Raw genomic sequence first — 17,480 nt, 5'->3', positions numbered from 1 at the left:
AAACCAACCCAAAACCCAGACATGCTAGAAAAGCTGCAAGTACTTTTTGTTGCATCAGCCAGCATAAATTGAGCTTATATGCAACTTCTTTTAGCCAGGCTTTATTTGGTGACACAAGCTGGAAAATCATCTGCCTGCAAGACCATTCTTCAACATGGAGACTGAGCACTTCTGACTAAAATTTTAAAAATCTTATCAAAATTTCACAGAAAATTACATGAAGATCTGAAGTCTCTCCCTCATATCTAAAGGACAGAGTTAAACTCTGTCATTTAAATATAAACTCTTAAATTTAAACTCTTGCCATTATTTACAATTGCAATCACTGTAGAAACTATAAGAGAAAATCCCAATCCATGGAAAAAAAATTCTCTTAACACCATTTAACTTCATTTTATTGTGTTTTACTTACCTACAAGTAATTAGGTGCTTACAGTTTAAATCATAGAACATGCTGCCATAGAAAATTTAATTTGTCCATGATTATTTATTATTATGATATAGAGTTATGAGACCACGGCTGAAACATCCCACTCTGAATAGTTAGCTCTAATTAAAGCATAGAGTAGTGGATAATGTGTTGCCTCTCCATATGCTTTTTCATCTTGTGTTTTGATTACTATATTTTAGCCCATTCCTAGGAGATTCAAGTGTTATTCCAGCATCTGCCTACTTTGTAGGCTAACAGCTATGCTCACATCATTATGCATTAATATTACATCACAATTTGATGTACTTCACAGAATCTTTAATAAAACCAATTATCTTTTCCCAGAGTTTTCAAACTTAAAAAATTATTATTTTTAGATCTTCATTGTACCTGAAGAGGAAATAGCTTAGCTTTTTAAAAGTTACTCTATTGCATTTGGGATTTGTCTAACAGGTTAATGAGTCACAAAAAGCTTAATGCTCCAAAATCAATTTTAGTGTCTAAATCAGAATGTATGGCAGACCCTCTGTGACAAGGATTTTATGCAGCTAAGAGCAGTATTGTGTCTGATAGGCTTTTAGTTTATCACAAGTAAGGTGAAGATACTTAATGGCTCGTGTATTTGAAAGAGCCAGCTTTGCTTCACTGAGCATGTTCTGCTTTAGAGGCAAATTCCATTCCCTGATTCTAAAACAGGTTTTACCAGGATATTAAAGAGAACATGAAAAAAAAATAAATGTGCACCTCTATAAGGGGGCAGAGAACAATGGAATTGTGAATAAAGCATCATCAAGGAGAGCACAGGGATCTTTACAAAAAACCAATCTAGCAGGAAGTAAGCCCACCTGTGGACTTAGCAGGGCTCTCCCAGGGGTTACAGGAGGCATTCAAAACATGTTAGCCTGGGCAGAGTAAATACTCCAAACAAGACTGGTGGTTTTGAGCAGATCAACCCCTTCTGTAGTGATCACACTCTGTAAGAAATTTTGCTCAAATAATGGTGTATTTTGGGAAGGCTCTAATCATGCAATTCTGTATGAGAACAACTATGAAGAATAACTAAATGAGACCTGCTGGACCCTCGGGTGTCTGTAACAAAGCTCTTAACCTGCTTTGGCATGAAAGTGAACTTGGAGAGATTCAGACCAGGAAGCAATCTGGCAATGTAGCCAGAACAGCCAGGTGAGCAGCTTCACATACCTCTAAATTTATTTATCCACTCCTTGGTGGAATATTCGTCAGTTACAATTTTGTCCCTGCTTGAAAGTGACAAAAAATAAAAATCTAGTCTGTTCTACTGCTCTTTGGTTTCAAATGGAAAGTGTTGGCTTTAAGAGCATAATAACAACATGAAAAGTAAAATTTTTAAAAAATTAAAAATTAATAAATAGAACCAGTTTACAGTATTTCAGTTAGTTAGTGTGACTGAGTTCTGTGTCAGCCTTTCTCTCTAGGAAAAAAAGGAGAAGACATTTTATCCCAGAACTGTAAATAATGTTCTCAAGTTTATCATCCATGTAGTCTTATGTAGGATTTAAGCCATGTCAAACTGGAATACAGGTGAACTATTACTATCAACTGCTTATAACAGACCTAAGTCTTTTCCAGGTTGCTCATGTGACTATTTTGAATTACTAAAATTTCAAATCAGCAAAAGTATCCTGAAGCCAAAGGTTCATTGAGAGTCCTTCAAAGATGAGATTTTTTAATATCCTTTATGAGGGGTAGGGTATAAACTGGAAAGCTGCACAAAATAAGAACCACATGAAGACAAAAAGATTTACACCTATTAGGATATTTAGGAAGCCGACAACAGTTTAAATCAGATTCTCTGAGAGGAAGATTTCCATTACATGCTGTAAAAATGCCAACCCATACTCTATTTACAATTGTTTGTGATTAAACAGCTGAGCTATAAGATTCTTCCCAAGTCTTCAGCAAATGTTTTTCAATAGCAGGGAACTGTGAGAATTCTTTGTTTGGATACTTTGGTAAAATATGCAGGATGATGTCTTAACCTATGATGTGGAATGATCACTAAGCTTAAGTGATCTTACTAGGGAATTTACTGTACCTACACTATTTTGTACAGTAACCTGCAGAACTGGAAAAAGAACGGGGCTAAAGAAAATGGCAAGGGATTTTACAGATAGAAGGGTGTAGGTGTTTGCAGTGGAGAGAATGAGCTTGCCTTTCCAGACCAAATCCCAATTACCAAACTGTTTGTCTGGGTCTTGCAGGTCTCAGTATTTGTCCTGATTTTCTCTTCTCCTCCAGATCCTGCCCATACCCACTCGAGTGTTGGTCATAAGCCATTTACCTCATCCAAATTTTCACCATATTTTAATTTTTGAACCCCTCCAACCACACAGATACCAAAATGCAAACATCCTAGCACCAACTTTAATTTCAATTCTTTCTTTCATCTCTTCTAATTTTCTTCCTACTCTGTCTCATTTACCCATTTCTCAGCCTTTTCGCATGGTTTTAAATGCTGTACACTAAACATGGAAAGTCTTTCTTTTAAGTATCCACAAATCTCTCCACTGTTAATAGAGTTTTAGAAGACACATACTAAGAAAACTGAAATGATTCCAAAGAGTAATTAGAAGCAGCTTATATTTTTGTTTGGAAGTGAATTGCATAAATATTAGCTACCAAAGCTAGTGCTCCCAAAGTACAGAATATATGTCGTTCTTACCAAATAACTTTAGAAATCCAGAATTATTGCCTGCTTTGAAAGCCTATATTCATACAGTTATTAATCATCATTATATTTCTTTATCCTTTGAAGGAGAAAAATGGCCATGTAAGCACATGAAAGTTTAAGAGAAAGAAGAAGAATTAGAAGTACATTGCTTATTCATCTTTAACAAGAAGAAAAAGCATGTTTTTAAAGAGAGCAATATTTCAAACTTATTTCTCCTTAAAAAAAATTGCTGTGTTTTGAACAGACTATTTAAAGAAGTCATTTATGGTTTTGTCCAGAATTTCAATGTAAGAAACTAAAAGAAATTTAAGAAAGAATGTAATAAATTCTTATGTTTTAAAGCATGTAAGTGATTCTTCCCAAATATACAGATGCTATCCAATATATCAACTCAGGCAATACAGGTTATATCTCTGGTAATTTTTTATTTCAGGGCTTTGCAGGCATGGTTGTGTTAAGAAGAAGCCCTATTTACTAAACGAGAGCATCAAAAATTTGAATTCTGAAATCAGAACTGATAAAAATCTGGATCCTTTGCACTGACATAAAAGAGAAGTAGTTTCTCTTTTGTTGCTAAACACTAGAAAAATTGAAGAGAGCAACAAAGATCTCATTTGACATGAGGAGATTCAGAAATATGTATATTTCAGGTTTTGATTTATTCCTTCTTCTACCATGGGTACAAAATACCTTGAGAATCCTATTGCAGTTAAATGGACAGCATCATTTTGGGTACACAGAATCTTGCAATTTCTGGTGTAAAAACAAAAAACTGTTGATCTGTGTGAAGGGAATGCCATTCAGAGTTTTTTGGCTTTTTAGTAGTGCTTTGACATCTTTCTTAGGACACCCTTTTCTGACCGTAGGGATCCTTGGTTTCAAGTAATGAAATACTGCCAGAATAACAAAATTGTACTGTCCATTTCTAGCACAGTGCTTTGCACAACTTAAATAGGTTATGTCAGGGTCCGAACATAAAAGGGAAAACAAATTTTTGAAAGAAGGGGGGTATATGAAGGGTGGTCATATAGATGATGGGAAGGACTATTTTACTGCTCTTTCTTTCAAAGCCCATGATACAGGATATGATAACTGTAATGTCCAAGCAAGGCCTGTCTCCTATAACCAGGCTCTTTCAGAATGTGGAGAAAAATATATCAAAATACATAATTTGTGCCATGCCCTAGATTTTTAGTAATTTTTTAGTAGCAATTTCCACAAAATTATTGCAGTGATTAACCCTACATTTGCATGTCCTCTGTAAGTACATTGATTCTCTTTTTACTGGTAATTTCTGTGTGTAAACGCTAAAAAAAAATAGTAAAAAGGGAAGTTCTGTATTGCTTTTTTATATGACTAGATATAACAACAACTGTTCCAAATATTTTCCCTAAGACTAAAAAGAACTTGATTCAGGAGAGAAAAAAACCATCTTTCCCTGAAAGGCATAAATCTCCTTGTTTCCTAATTTAAGGTAGAAAGAAAATAGCAAAAATATTAAATAAAGCTGCATCTAGACATCAAAATGTGCATCTTTTTTTAATATTGCCTAAGACAGTTATTCCCCTCAAACTATAACATTCTTTATTCTAACTGCTGTTCAACACCTGATTTACACCTCAATTGTATTCTCAGATAAGCATTTTGCATTTCTTTCCCTTATAGGCTATAAATAATTGGTAGTTTTTTTCTCCAAGAGGAGAAGCAGAACTTCTATTCACAAACATGCAGAACTGCCAGCACATAAAACATCCAGGCTGTAAAAATAAAAAACTGTCTCCCATCAGAAACACCTGAAGTTAAACAAAAGGCCAGTCCATGAAAACTCATTAGAATTACTCAGAGCTTTCTGAAAGCTGGGAAGAGGATGTCTCCCATTAAAGTTCCCAATTCCCCAGAGTTCTCTCCATTAAAAAGATACAGGATGGTCTTTTCGGGGTGTGTCCTCATAATCAGGAAAGGAACTGAGCTTCAATAAGACAATACTTGGGATATTTTTCAAGTGCACATATTTGTCACATCAAAGGATCGGTCAGAGCAACGAGGAACTGCATTTTTGGCAGAGAAAAACTCCTTCTTCTTAGGCTTACCTCGATGAAGGAGCACTGAACCTTGCTGCCTCTGACTTCCTTGGCATACACAGCATTGATGTCTGTAGGACCTTTCCTTCTTTTAGTGTACTTTTAGTATCCATCACACACACCTACTTGTTTCCCTAGATCTTTTCGGAGTCTCCAGAGGCTTTCTCTCTCTCGAGTTTAGGGAATCTTTCAAGCGGGTACCACCAGAGGGCAAAGCCGGATCAGGAACACCCGAGCTTATCCCGGCTCAGTCCCGCAGCCGGGAGTGTGATGGGGCTTCAGGACCAGCCGCTCGCAGTTCACACACTAATTGCAACTAATTGCAATCACCAGCCAAAAACCCCTGTCACCAGGAAGGTCGCAGCATCTCCAGGATATTAAATTAAAGGCCTGGCAGCATAATTAAACAACAGCTTCATTAACTTGTGATAACCTTTTTTGGTATTTGTGGGAATCCCCAAAATTTTGCTATAATAAATTACGGAGAACAATATGAGAAGAACTAAAGGAATAATTCATGTTACATATTTCAACCCTTAGTTTTGAACTCATTAAAAGATACTCTAGTCTAGAAATTTATTTAGAGAGAAAAAGCATTGCAGCTTCATCTCTGGAAGCATTGGCTCTCTATTGGAGTGACCCTCAAGCCTGGATGTAGTCTCCATTTCAACAAGACACTGCCATCCTGTACATATGGCACATTTAAAATCATGATAGGGTAGCCAGCTATCACAAGACCACCCACCCTATTTAAAGTGATAATTAGAGGATGCCTTTCACTTGATGCTGATGAGAAAAACCTAGAAAATATGCATTTATTCCATAGAAAGCATTCAGTCTCCAAAATGTATTTCAAACCATTCATGCACCTGGTCTTTCAAAGGAAAGGTCTCACTTAAAGAAAACCAAAATTCAGCTGCATCTTACTGTACTTCAGACAAAACACCTATCTGGGTTCTTCACATAAAGTCTGCTTCCCTTCTCTCTTTCTGATCAGCAGATCAGAAATCTTCCTAAGATTTTACATTTTCCCCTGAGACTCTGTGCTAATCATACTGAATAAAATTGGTGATCAGACAAAAACAATTAATGATCAGCACAGTCAATGTAACTCTAAGTGTAATTTTGTGAGTGCAGGGTTTCTCAGGCAGCAATGCCCTTCATAGCAAAGTGAGGAGAGGGTGTTGCATGCCATGAAAACTTCACACCTTCTTCTCAAGAGAACCAGCAACTCCCACACCACACTCACATACCCATCACCACAGCTGGTTCTCAGTCATGAGAAGTTTCTGCTGACCCAGACACTGGCATATCACCCCTCCAGCAGAGAGAGTGAGTCAGCTTGTTGGTAGAGCACTTATTTTCCAGTGAGAGATGATCTCATGTGCACTGAAGATCCATGAAAGATACCTCAGCAGCAATGAGCACTCCAAAGGCAGAAAGGCAATCCTTCATCCAGCAGAGCAGAGTGTCAGAAAGTGGAGCAGATTGATACCCAGATGTGTGGAAAATGCCAGAGTTAACAATCACTTGAAGAAAATTGGCTGCTCTGCCCACAGTCTAGAAAATGATCCACCTGGTACTGCTGAGGGATGCACCCATCCATTTAAAATCTGTGGATGGAAAATGTTGTGATGTGTAATTCACAAATGCTTTTGGGCCTGACTGCACTGAAAATGTGTTCCTTGAGGTACCTTGCTAGGTGATTTTCTGAAGGATCTTCTGTGAGCTGGTGAGTTCTGGTCAGAACTAGAGCTGGAGGACACCAATAGAAACAGACTCCAAAAGACCAAAGCAGCAGAAATCTACTTTAAAGATACATGATACTGAAAAGCCTGTCATTTTCTTTTTTGTGTTAGTCACAGGAAAGCTTTACCAGAGCAACTCTAGGCAAGTTGATCCTCCCTGGCCAACCCTGAGACTTCAACTTCTTGGAGAAGAGATGTCATGCAACAACAGGAGTTTTCGAATCATATGCTCATGTTGTTACAACTGTCAGGAGGACCTTTTCCAAGATGCTTCCTTTAAACAACAATAACGATTTTCAATATGTTTTAGGGTGAAGATAGGGTCACTACTGTTCATGCTAATAATGTAGAGTACCACTAAAAATCAAAAATACAGCAGTACAGATAGGGACTACACCTGCTCTTTTTGTAATAAAGATATTTAAGCTGGGAAGAATGCCATCATACAGCTGAACTATCATTTTCAGTGGCTAGAAACAAAACCTGTAAACAATTAACCCTTTAATCTCTACTATAAATTATATCTTCCAAATTACATTCCTAGCCATTTTAAAATATACTGTTGTCTTTCTGAAAGTAGTCTAATCATTCAGAAAAATTCCTGATATTGGAAAACATTGGGTTTTACATTTCTTCTTTTCTAATATTATTTTGTTCCCAAGTGAACTTATGTTTATTGTTTTAGCAGTACTGTATATATTCCTTTCACCATTTGTGACAAAACCGTCACAGGATTGCTGCAGAGAACACTGAGATCAGCAGGTGTTCAGATACCTTAAGAATGTGCAATTTTTTACATTAAAAGAGGAAATATAAAAAAATACAAAAAAACGTATCAGACCTTCACAAGACAACTTCATGAAAAACTAGTGATTTTCAAAGGGTTTTGTACATTTATAATTGCATGAAGAGAGTGGAATTAGAAAAACTATTTTTCTGTCACTGGGTTGTAAAAATAAGATCTCTAAAATAATTTTCATATATAATTTTAACATACTATGTTTGAGGTCCAGAAACTACAAACCAAAATGCCAGTCCTAACTTCTCCTCAAGCCATCTTCTCCATACAAGTTCAGTTAGCATAGCTTACAACAGAAACAGCATGTATTTTTAAGAATCCTTCAGAAACACTGAGATCTTTTGACCATGCTATTCACTTGCTGGGAAAATACTCCTGGATGTCTTCATCTCCTTTGCTACGCACTAAAATATGACAGCCTCTGCATCTCTGCCTCTGAGGCTGCTCACAAGCAAGACAGACCTGCGTATTTTGCATCTCAAAATATTTCTGCTCTTAAACCTGAATAGTAGTGGAAAAGACCCAGAGAATCCATTTTACATTTCATCTGTCCCTTCTCCCAGTAATGAGAATGTTATCATTTCCAGCCATCTATAGACAGGTCCTAATGCTGTCAATAAATCAACTTGTATGTTTACAGAAAGCCACAAAAATAAAATGCAGGTCCCCACTTTTCTGTGCCAGAGGACTGTGATGGCTGTTCCATATAATGCTTATTTTTAAACTTGCTCAAACCCTCCTCTGTCCAAAGAAGCTCCTTCTGCCCTCACCCATAACACTACTGTCAGACATCATCTCTCAGCACTTACCTCACTTAGAGTGCATCTAAAGCAAAGTCACAATATGGAAAATAGAAGAAGAAAGACATTTCTCTTCACAGTTAATCTTTTAGGAAGCAGTAAGATCACTTACCATAGTTGGAGCACCTTTCCAAATTAGCCTTCTTTGGGAAAATTTATTTGTACAGTTTTAGTCACAGAAGGACATGTTCTGTGTAAAATCCATTTCACAGAGCAAGAAAATTCTACATTCTTGTCACCCAAATAACATAAAAAGTTTTACTGCACCTGAAAACCTTGTCTCTTTAGTCTAATAAACTGTGAAGTCCAAAGCAATAACAATCCAAACCCCCGATGAAAACATCTCACTCATCCAAAACCAATTCCGGTTGGTCAAAGTTCTCAACACAGTTAAGTATCAGCCCTTGAAATGCATTTGCATATTGGTACCAGAACAGGGTGCAGAAACTGTCATTTAATCAACTTCCTACCCCATATAACAAATGATGCTGAAAAAGTAGACAAATTCTACAGGCAACAAAGACCAAAACACTGGCACTCCGTGTATACACTCTGTGTGCAAGAATTAAGCATTGAGCAATCAGAACAGAGAAGTCAAAACACTAGTATTCTTTCATAACTGAAAAAAGTAACTTTTATTTATTTTGTCCCTATTACTTAAAAGCATCATGAATTAATTAATGCAGTTATATTAAATTAAACTGGGTGGTAGTTTTGAAATTAATATTTTCCCTTCCATGACAGTGCTAATTTATTTAGGACATTTGAAACCTTTCTGTATTCATCACGTTGTTTGCCCATTCTGGAGCAACAAATCTATAAACAGCTAATTGCTATATGATACAAGTTCTCTAGTATCCCAATGCTGCATCAGTCTCAAGATTAGTGATATTTGCAGGCATTTGTAGCTTTGCAGTCATTTTACTCCAGCCTGCAGCTGATCTCAGAGGTTCACTGTGAGCTATTACAGTAAATTTCCAGAGTTTCCTAGCCATGCCACTCTAGAGACTTAGGAAAGAGCAATCACAACATCTGAAATTAACTTTTAAAAAATCCCTCTTAGTTCTTCTCAACACATTTAAATAGAACAAGAAACTCACCAAATTCACCTGTTTATTCTTCATTTGGGCAGCCAACACTCTGCAGATGAGGTGCTATGAATCCAGCTGCCTTTCCCTCATTCTAGGAGATATAGGAGATGTGAAAGGTTCAAGTCTATCAGCAGAGTGCAACGCTGGTGCATTTCTACAGCAGGGAGGCAGAAAAAGCAGAAGTGGAAGGAGAAAAATCAGCCCTCACAGCAGTTTAAGAGTTCTGGCATGTTGTTATTGCCACAGATTGCTATGACTGGCTTTAGCTTATCTCCCCTCCTCTGACATTGCTGCCTGTAGAGCTGGAGAGTGCAAAGGAAGGCTAATCACTGTGCACCTTAGGCTGTCTCCTGCAGTAAGCCCCAGGGGTTTATCAATACCTGGGGAGGAAAGAAGTTGTGCCACCCGGCACCTGGGATAAAATGATCAATTTCCTAATTCTAGTACTAATGTTGGATTCAAAGCCAAGCGATAATTATCCCAGCTGGTTCTTAAAACAGCCTCTGAATGACACGGATCATGATTATTAAAACTGGTGTGAAAGGCGTTGTGGCATATGAGTTTATTTGGTTTATTTATAGATTCATTTTACTCTGTTTACTTTCATGTTGAATTCAGGGGAGGATAGGAGTTTTCCCCTGTGAGAAGAGCTTCCTTTTTTCCTAGTTGATATCATTACTTGCTAGATGCATAAATTGGCAAACCTTTCACACTAATGGCAAACTACAATAAAACAGTTGGTGGTTACTTAACAATTCACTTTATTTATTTATGGCTGTAGAAATAAAAGCTTGAATCAGCTTTTCCAGTGTCACAGAGAGATGGAGAAGATGCGGTTTCCTAAGAGGTTGAGGGGCACGAGCTACCAGACAAAACACCCCTGCAGCCTGAGCTCTGCTTTCAGACATTGCTTATTGCCCTCAAAATCAACAAACTCATGAAATTATTTCACCTCTTTGTAAGCAGGTGAAGGAGCAGTGAGAAATTCCAAGTCACTGGTAGAAGAAGAACAAAATCATTTGTTCAAGCTGAAGTTTGGCTGCCTTTGGACAGGTATCAGAATATTGAAGAATATACTTGTAAAAAGTACAAGTACAAAAAATAATACCCTGAGCAGAAACAGTAATAAGAATGAGATTTTTTCCCCCATACATTGTATGCAACTTTATTTAATTTTACTTTATCAAATATGAAAAAGTTCAGTGACTCAGTAAACTCAGACCTGTGATTTTTTTCTGTCACTCTCCAAAACTTCACAAAGTTCCTTAAATGCCTCCATTTTTTATTTTAACTTTCTAGATACCTTTAGAATCTTCTAGATACCAGGAAGCTCTAAGAACCTTGGGTACAGGTTTTGCACCATTGGTCTGACTGACATTCAGCCAGAAGCATTCCAGCTTCTACTTCCATATCAGTGCTCTCTGCTAGATAAGCAACACTTCAGACTGTGTGTAAGTACCTGTTAGCAAGAACCTCTGTCTGTTCAGAACACACTGGTAAACAGCCCTCATTTAAAATAATCACTGAGAACTGGAGAGGAGGAAAACATTTCCGTCAGGTAACCTGGGTCACCTCTTATATAACAAAACCAAATTCCTTTTCTCTCTCTGCTTCTACATATCTAAAACTTCTCTCCCATCTCACAACTTTTACCTAACCACTTCACTGCATTGCATGAGTCAAGATTGATGCAGGACTGAGATAAACCCCTTAGTGTAGCAGTGAGCTCCAGGCATCCTGGAGCAGGTACAGATTCTCACTCCCATGTGAAATCTTATTACATATGCCATAACATCCAGTGGCTACCTTGATCACCAGAAATATTAGGCATCCTGGAAATAGGAAGCAGAATTTCCTGCTCACATAACACTTGTTCTTGTAAAATATCTCCTTGTCCCAGCAGACCTTGAATGTTTCCTGTTCCCACTGGGATGTTCCTGGGTTACCACAGGCACCTACCACTGCTTTACACCCCATAGCAGGCAACATGCATTCATACACATTTGGATTTCTCTATGTGCTTCTCTACAGCACAGAAAGGAGATGAACCAGTGCTCCCTCTTTTTAAGGAAATTCTAGACACTACTGTATACAGTTAGACCCAAACACAACTTTCTACATCTGTAAGTTAGTCTGGCAATTTTGCCTTGAAAAAGCAGAATACCAGGACTATGTCCACCCAAGAACTTATTCTGGAGCAGATGTATACAGCTCTCTGCAGTTTTAAGTGTAGCATTTGAAAGATCTGATGAAAGTCCCTGTTCCTATTGGCATTTTCTTCCTGACTAACTTTGGGCAGTGCTGTTCTGGGCTGGTGTGTTGTTCTGGGTCAGTTTGCTGTCCTGGGTTAGTTTGCTCTTGATTAGTTTGCTCTTCTGGGTTAGTTTGCTGTTCTATGTGAACTGACTTTGAACTGAGGTCTAAAGTGTACCATACATAAAGAGTAAGAAAAAAAATCTTCCAGATACAGAAGATCCAGACCCTCTCCCTCTCCCCTCCCTCTCCCTCTCCTCTCCCTCTCCTCTCCCTCTCCTCTCCCTCTCCTCTCCCTCTCCTCTCCCTCTCCTCTCCCTCTCCTCTCCCTCTCCTCTCCCTCTCCTCTCCTCTCCCTCTCCTCTCCCTCTCCTCTCCCTCTCCTCTCCTCTCCTCTCCCTCTCCTCTCCCTCTCCTCTCCCTCTCCTCTCCCTCTCCTCTCCCTCTCCTCTCCTCTCCTCTCCTCTCCTCTCCTCTCCTCTCCTCTCCTCTCCTCTCCTCTCCTCTCCTCTCCTCTCCTCTCCTCTCCTCTCCTCTCCTCTCCTCTCCTCTCCTCTCCTCTCCTCTCCTCTCCTCTCCTCTCCTCTCCTCTCCTCTCCTCTCCTCTCCTCTCCTCTCCTCTCCTCTCCTCTCCTCTCCTCTCCTCTCCTCTCCTCTCCTCTCCTCTCCTCTCCTCTCCCTCTCCTCTCCTCTCCCTCTCCTCTCCCTCTCCTCTCCTCTCCTCTCCTCTCCTCTCCTCTCCTCTCCTCTCCTCTCCTCTCCTCTCCTCTCCTCTCCTCTCCTCTCCTCTCCTCTCCTCTCCTCTCCTCTCCTCTCCTCTCCTCTCCTCTCCTCTCCTCTCCTCTCCTCTCCTCTCCTCTCCTCTCCTCTCCTCTCCTCTCCTCTCCTCTCCTCTCCTCTCCTCTCCTCTCCTCTCCTCTCCTCTCCTCTCCTCTCCTCTCCTCTCCTCTCCTCTCCCTCTCCTCTCCCTCTCCTCTCCCTCTCCTCTCCTCTCCTCTCCTCTCCTCTCCCTCTCCTCTCCCTCTCCTCTCCTCTCCTCTCCTCTCCTCTCCTCTCCTCTCCTCTCCTCTCCTCTCCTCTCCTCTCCTCTCCTCTCCTCTCCTCTCCTCTCCTCTCCTCTCCTCTCCTCTCCTCTCCTCTCCTCTCCTCTCCTCTCCTCTCCTCTCCTCTCCTCTCCTCTCCTCTCCTCTCCTCTCCTCTCCTCTCCTCTCCTCTCCTCTCCTCTCCTCTCCTCTCCTCTCCTCTCCTCTCCTCTCCTCTCCTCTCCTCTCCTCTCCTCTCCTCTCCTCCCCTTTTTTCCCAGAGACTGATGAAAGTCAAAGCCTTAATTTTTTATCTATTTGCAAGAACTTACATTTTTTTACAGTAAAAATTAAAAATTTCTAAATCACATGATTACTGAAGAAAACAGAAAGCAGAGAAAGATATTATCTTGTTGACATACAAGGTTCTTTATCCTTTTTATTTCACTCATACTATTTTCTTCCAATAAAGGTTTTGACAGCTAAGATAACATGTGGATAAAACAGCAGGTGTGAGTCAGACCTTACTCCAAATTTCATCCTGGAGAGAATAACAAGTACAATGTAGTTTATTTTAAAACAAAAGATAGGAGGATTGGTAAGAAAAATTACATAATGAAGTTTGTTTTGTTAATATGTAAAGCTACACTACAAACTTAAAAATTTACAATACAAAAAAACACTTTACCTCTCCCACCTCAAATAAAGTCAATCAATGCTAAGAATTTGTCCAGACAAAATGTGTGCTCTTTACAACTCAGAGTTTCTAACTTGTAGCAATGAAAGAAAATAATGGTATTATTTATGATGTTCTCTTTCAGTTATGCAGCAATGTCTGAGTTACAAACATGTTACTATTTGAAAAATAGTTTTCAATTTTATGTATACTTACATATTTATAGTGCAGTGGGGAAAAATGAAAGCATTTTAGTGTGTTTAAAAGCTTGTTTTCAAACTTCCATTTTTTGGTGGACTGACTTCTAAGTTGTTTGGGTTGTAAGGTACAAGATAATAATGAGAATGGCTTAACTGTAGTGTAGCCACTGAAATTTTGATGTGAAAGAAAATGACATGGTAAACTCCAGAAACAAAGCACAGCCTGCCACTGACAGAATCCACCATTCTCTGGATTTAAATTACAATAACATAATCCTATGAATAGTTACTTTTGTGTAGAAGTCAAAATTATATTTAAGGTTTTAAATGAGGGTGGATCTTTTCCCTGCAAGCAGCAGAGTAATCCCACCACATCTTCACAAACCTTGCTAAAACCTCACTGCTATTGTGAGTGACATGCCGTGGCAACAGAGCACAGCAGAAGTAAGCTGGCCTAACACAGCAGAAGTAACACATGACAAGGAGGCAACACATACTATAACTCACTCTATTACTTTTTTAGACACACAAAAATCAATTCTGTTTTCAAGCAGACATAGGTGTGCACTGTATTTATCTCTGGACTTTGCTACTGTTCCAGATTTGCTGAGATGACCACTGGCAGCTTGGGCATATAGGAATAAGCTACAATTTTCTTTGTATTACCATTTTATAAACCTCTGCTTTTCTTTTGAACAACATTTTGAACAACTGCTTTTCATTGAACAACATTGTTGTTCAATGTTGTTTTTTATGCTTGGTATGTAAATGTGCACATACATGTTTAAGTCTGATACATTTTTTTGAGTCCTTCACCTACTCAAAAAGCCTTTGATCCACCAGTGTAACTAGAACAAAACCTTGAAATAATCTTATTAGATACTCAACTACAGTTAAAAGTATCTGCTTTACAATAATGACATTAAGAAAGCTTTTTCCTGTCAAAGTCATAAATTAGATTTGAAACTGAAAACGTCTCTTAATCCTCATGTGCTCAAAGAAACATTCATTGCAGTCATGTAACTAAATACCATGAGATAGACTAAGTAGTTGACTTAGAATGAAAAACACCCTCAACAATTCATAAAGCACAGTCTTCCTTGATGTAGCTTGTACAACTATTGCCAGTGAAAAGTAGTTTTGAAAAGGGTTGCTAGAATATGATTATTGAACACTAAAAATTGAAGTGGAATGTTTCACCTGAAGTAACAGTTTGAAAGTAAAAGATACTAATTCTTATTTGATTGCTTATTTATATATTTGTCTTACTATTTGTTACCCGGTAAGCAGAAACTTTATGAATTCTCTAATTTCAAACTTATTTTTTCTTCTCAGGAGCAAAACTGGCAATGAGGTCAAATGTATTAATATATTGAGCTGAACAGCTTTTACACAGTAATTGAGTGCTTATGCTGAGAGACACCTGAGACCAGTTGCTATAGTAATGTTTTTCAAGAGAGGCCCTTGTTGATGTTGTTCATATGGGGTAGAAATGCAGAGAGGAAATGAACTGCCTTGTTTTTCCATGCACAGGAAGGCCAGCTTGTACAACTATTAACAAATGAGCAAAAAATGTCACAGATTGGTAGCCATTTGGAGGTGGGTGGAGTGGGAGATGAGTGGAGAAGAAACAGGTCAGATCCATACCGCAAAGTTGGGGGAAGGTGTAAATAATGACTATATATACATGTATTCTAATTAACTCATTAGCTGTCAGGATAGATACCAAGAAGAGCATTAGAGAAATGTGTTTCAGCCTCTCCAGCATGAACAACACCTCTTGCTTGAACATCTCATCTCCTTGAACCAGCTCTGGCAGCACCTGGCAACCTAGTTCAAAGCTTTTACAGCCAAGCTTCATGTCAGACATTTTTTGCTTGAGACAAGGAGCTGGCAAGCAGCACAATTATCCTTGATTTTCTCCCTTCTCCTCATTTTCCTGCACAAACACTTCTCGTATTTGTTGCCCTTATTGGCTAACGAGAGGTGCCATGGCCAACTTTCTGATTGTGAAAAAAAGAGAATAAAGTGTGCAGTAGCATTGAGGGTATCTTACTGGACTGCTATAAAATTCTCTTTGATGCAGTTGGTCCTTAAGTTTGATTCTGTCAGAACACAAACTTTTCATCTTTAACTTCTCCCACACAATGGCATTCATGCAAGCTGTGATGGTGCAGACTCACACTTTTCTTGAAAATCTCCCACTGAGGTGAAACAGGACAGGTGGAGTTACAAGAAAAAGTGGTGTCCAAAATAATGTTTGAGGTTTTTAAGTTAGGCAAAGCTTGAAATATGACTACTAGTCTTACAAGCCAGGAGGTGATCATGCAGTGAGAAATAAAGGTGCTTTCCTGGTACAGAGCTCTTGTTTAATGGTGGGACTGGCTGTCAAAGGAAAAATATTGGAAAGTGAGGGGGCAAGAAGAGAAACTGAGACTAAAGATTGGCGAGGAAGCTCCTTGTAGGCTTGGGGGTCCTGGACTCATGAGGAACCTATGGCCAAGAGTTGTGGAGAACCTAAGATAAGCAAAATATTTTTGGAGACATACATGGTTTTGCCAAATTTTAATTTGCCACTAAGCTTGTTTATTGTCTGTTTTTCAGCCAAGTCACAGTTGATGCACCTTCACGTGTCTGAGGATCTAATTATAAACCAAGAGCATTGCAAGCTTTGGGCTTACAAAAGGAGCACTAGATACAGGGAGTTCCTATGGAATCAGAACTGGTACCGTGGACTTAATATTTTGGAAATTCATTCCTTATTGGCTGTAGTTCATGCTATGATGGATTAAGGCAGAGGTAGTGAAATGAGTGCTGGTCTACCTTTTTATACTTTGCATACTTGTTAACTTCAGAGGTTTGAGAACAATTTCACAAACAGAATTTTGTCAGGTATATGCTGGAGGATTACTAACCTTGTCAGCCTTTCCAATGAGCCTTTCCTGCTCATGTCTGAGCCAAGACACTGAAGATCCAAGACTGAAATCCATCTTGTCTCAGCTACAGGGACAGTTTAGAGTGTGTTGAACAGGGAAGAAAGTTGACTGTGGTCGTGACAGGCACAGGGAGAGGGTGTGGTGCCAGAAGACCGAATGCTGACAGCTAGGGCAATAGCAGCAGGGGCTCCTAGCACTGGACAGACAAGGATCTGATTTTAAATTTAGCCATATTGGTCTTGATGTGTACTAGGAGTAAGCCCTTAGACTCTGAAGAAGGCAACAGGTGATTGTCCTGTTCTGGTTTCCAGCGGTGGGCAGGAGAAGATTGCTGTTATAGTTGGTCAGCTGCTTTGGGCCCCCAGCTGCTGGTACTCCTGTACCATACTTACAGCAATATGTGGCTGCCTAATTGATGTCAGTCTGGACTCCTCTGTCATGGGCCCACTTTTAAGGTCCTCCCTCAGAAAAGAGAAGACCAGTACCTCTGACCTTGCTACATCAGTTCAGAGGCACCAGTGAGTATTGTCATAAGAGGCAACTCTGAAGTAAGCTGCCGTACTCAGAAAATAAAAGCAGAGGAAAAAAAAAAAAAGACAGTTTTGTGGATTATGTTTTATAAATGTTATAAATCAATTGCTTATTTTTGTCCCTAGTTTGATTCACTTCTTCTGATTCCATTACAGTTTAATTAATGCATATTAAATGATGTCACAAGTTGCACAACTAGTCAA

The 17,480-nt window shown here is 39.0% G+C and overlaps 1 protein-coding gene across 1 annotated transcript in view; it reads right to left on the bottom strand.

Annotated features, from left to right (window-relative positions):
* The window catches only part of TRPM3 (transient receptor potential cation channel subfamily M member 3), a 411,073-nt gene extending 401,259 nt beyond the window's left edge, over positions 1–9,814 (bottom strand). Inside the window, exon 1 of the mRNA XM_077171883.1 lies at positions 9,669–9,814. Coding sequence (XP_077027998.1) covers positions 9,669–9,692 — 24 coding nt within the window. The 5' untranslated portion in view covers positions 9,693–9,814. The remainder of the gene's footprint in view (positions 1–9,668) is intronic.
* Positions 9,815–17,480: the final 7,666 nt, after the last annotated feature.

Source organism: Agelaius phoeniceus, chromosome Z (assembly GCF_051311805.1).
Source record: "Agelaius phoeniceus isolate bAgePho1 chromosome Z, bAgePho1.hap1, whole genome shotgun sequence".
Classification (NCBI taxonomy): domain Eukaryota; kingdom Metazoa; phylum Chordata; class Aves; order Passeriformes; family Icteridae; genus Agelaius; species Agelaius phoeniceus.
The sequence above is the reverse complement of the archived record's forward strand: the minus strand, read 5'-3'. Positions and strand labels throughout refer to the sequence as shown.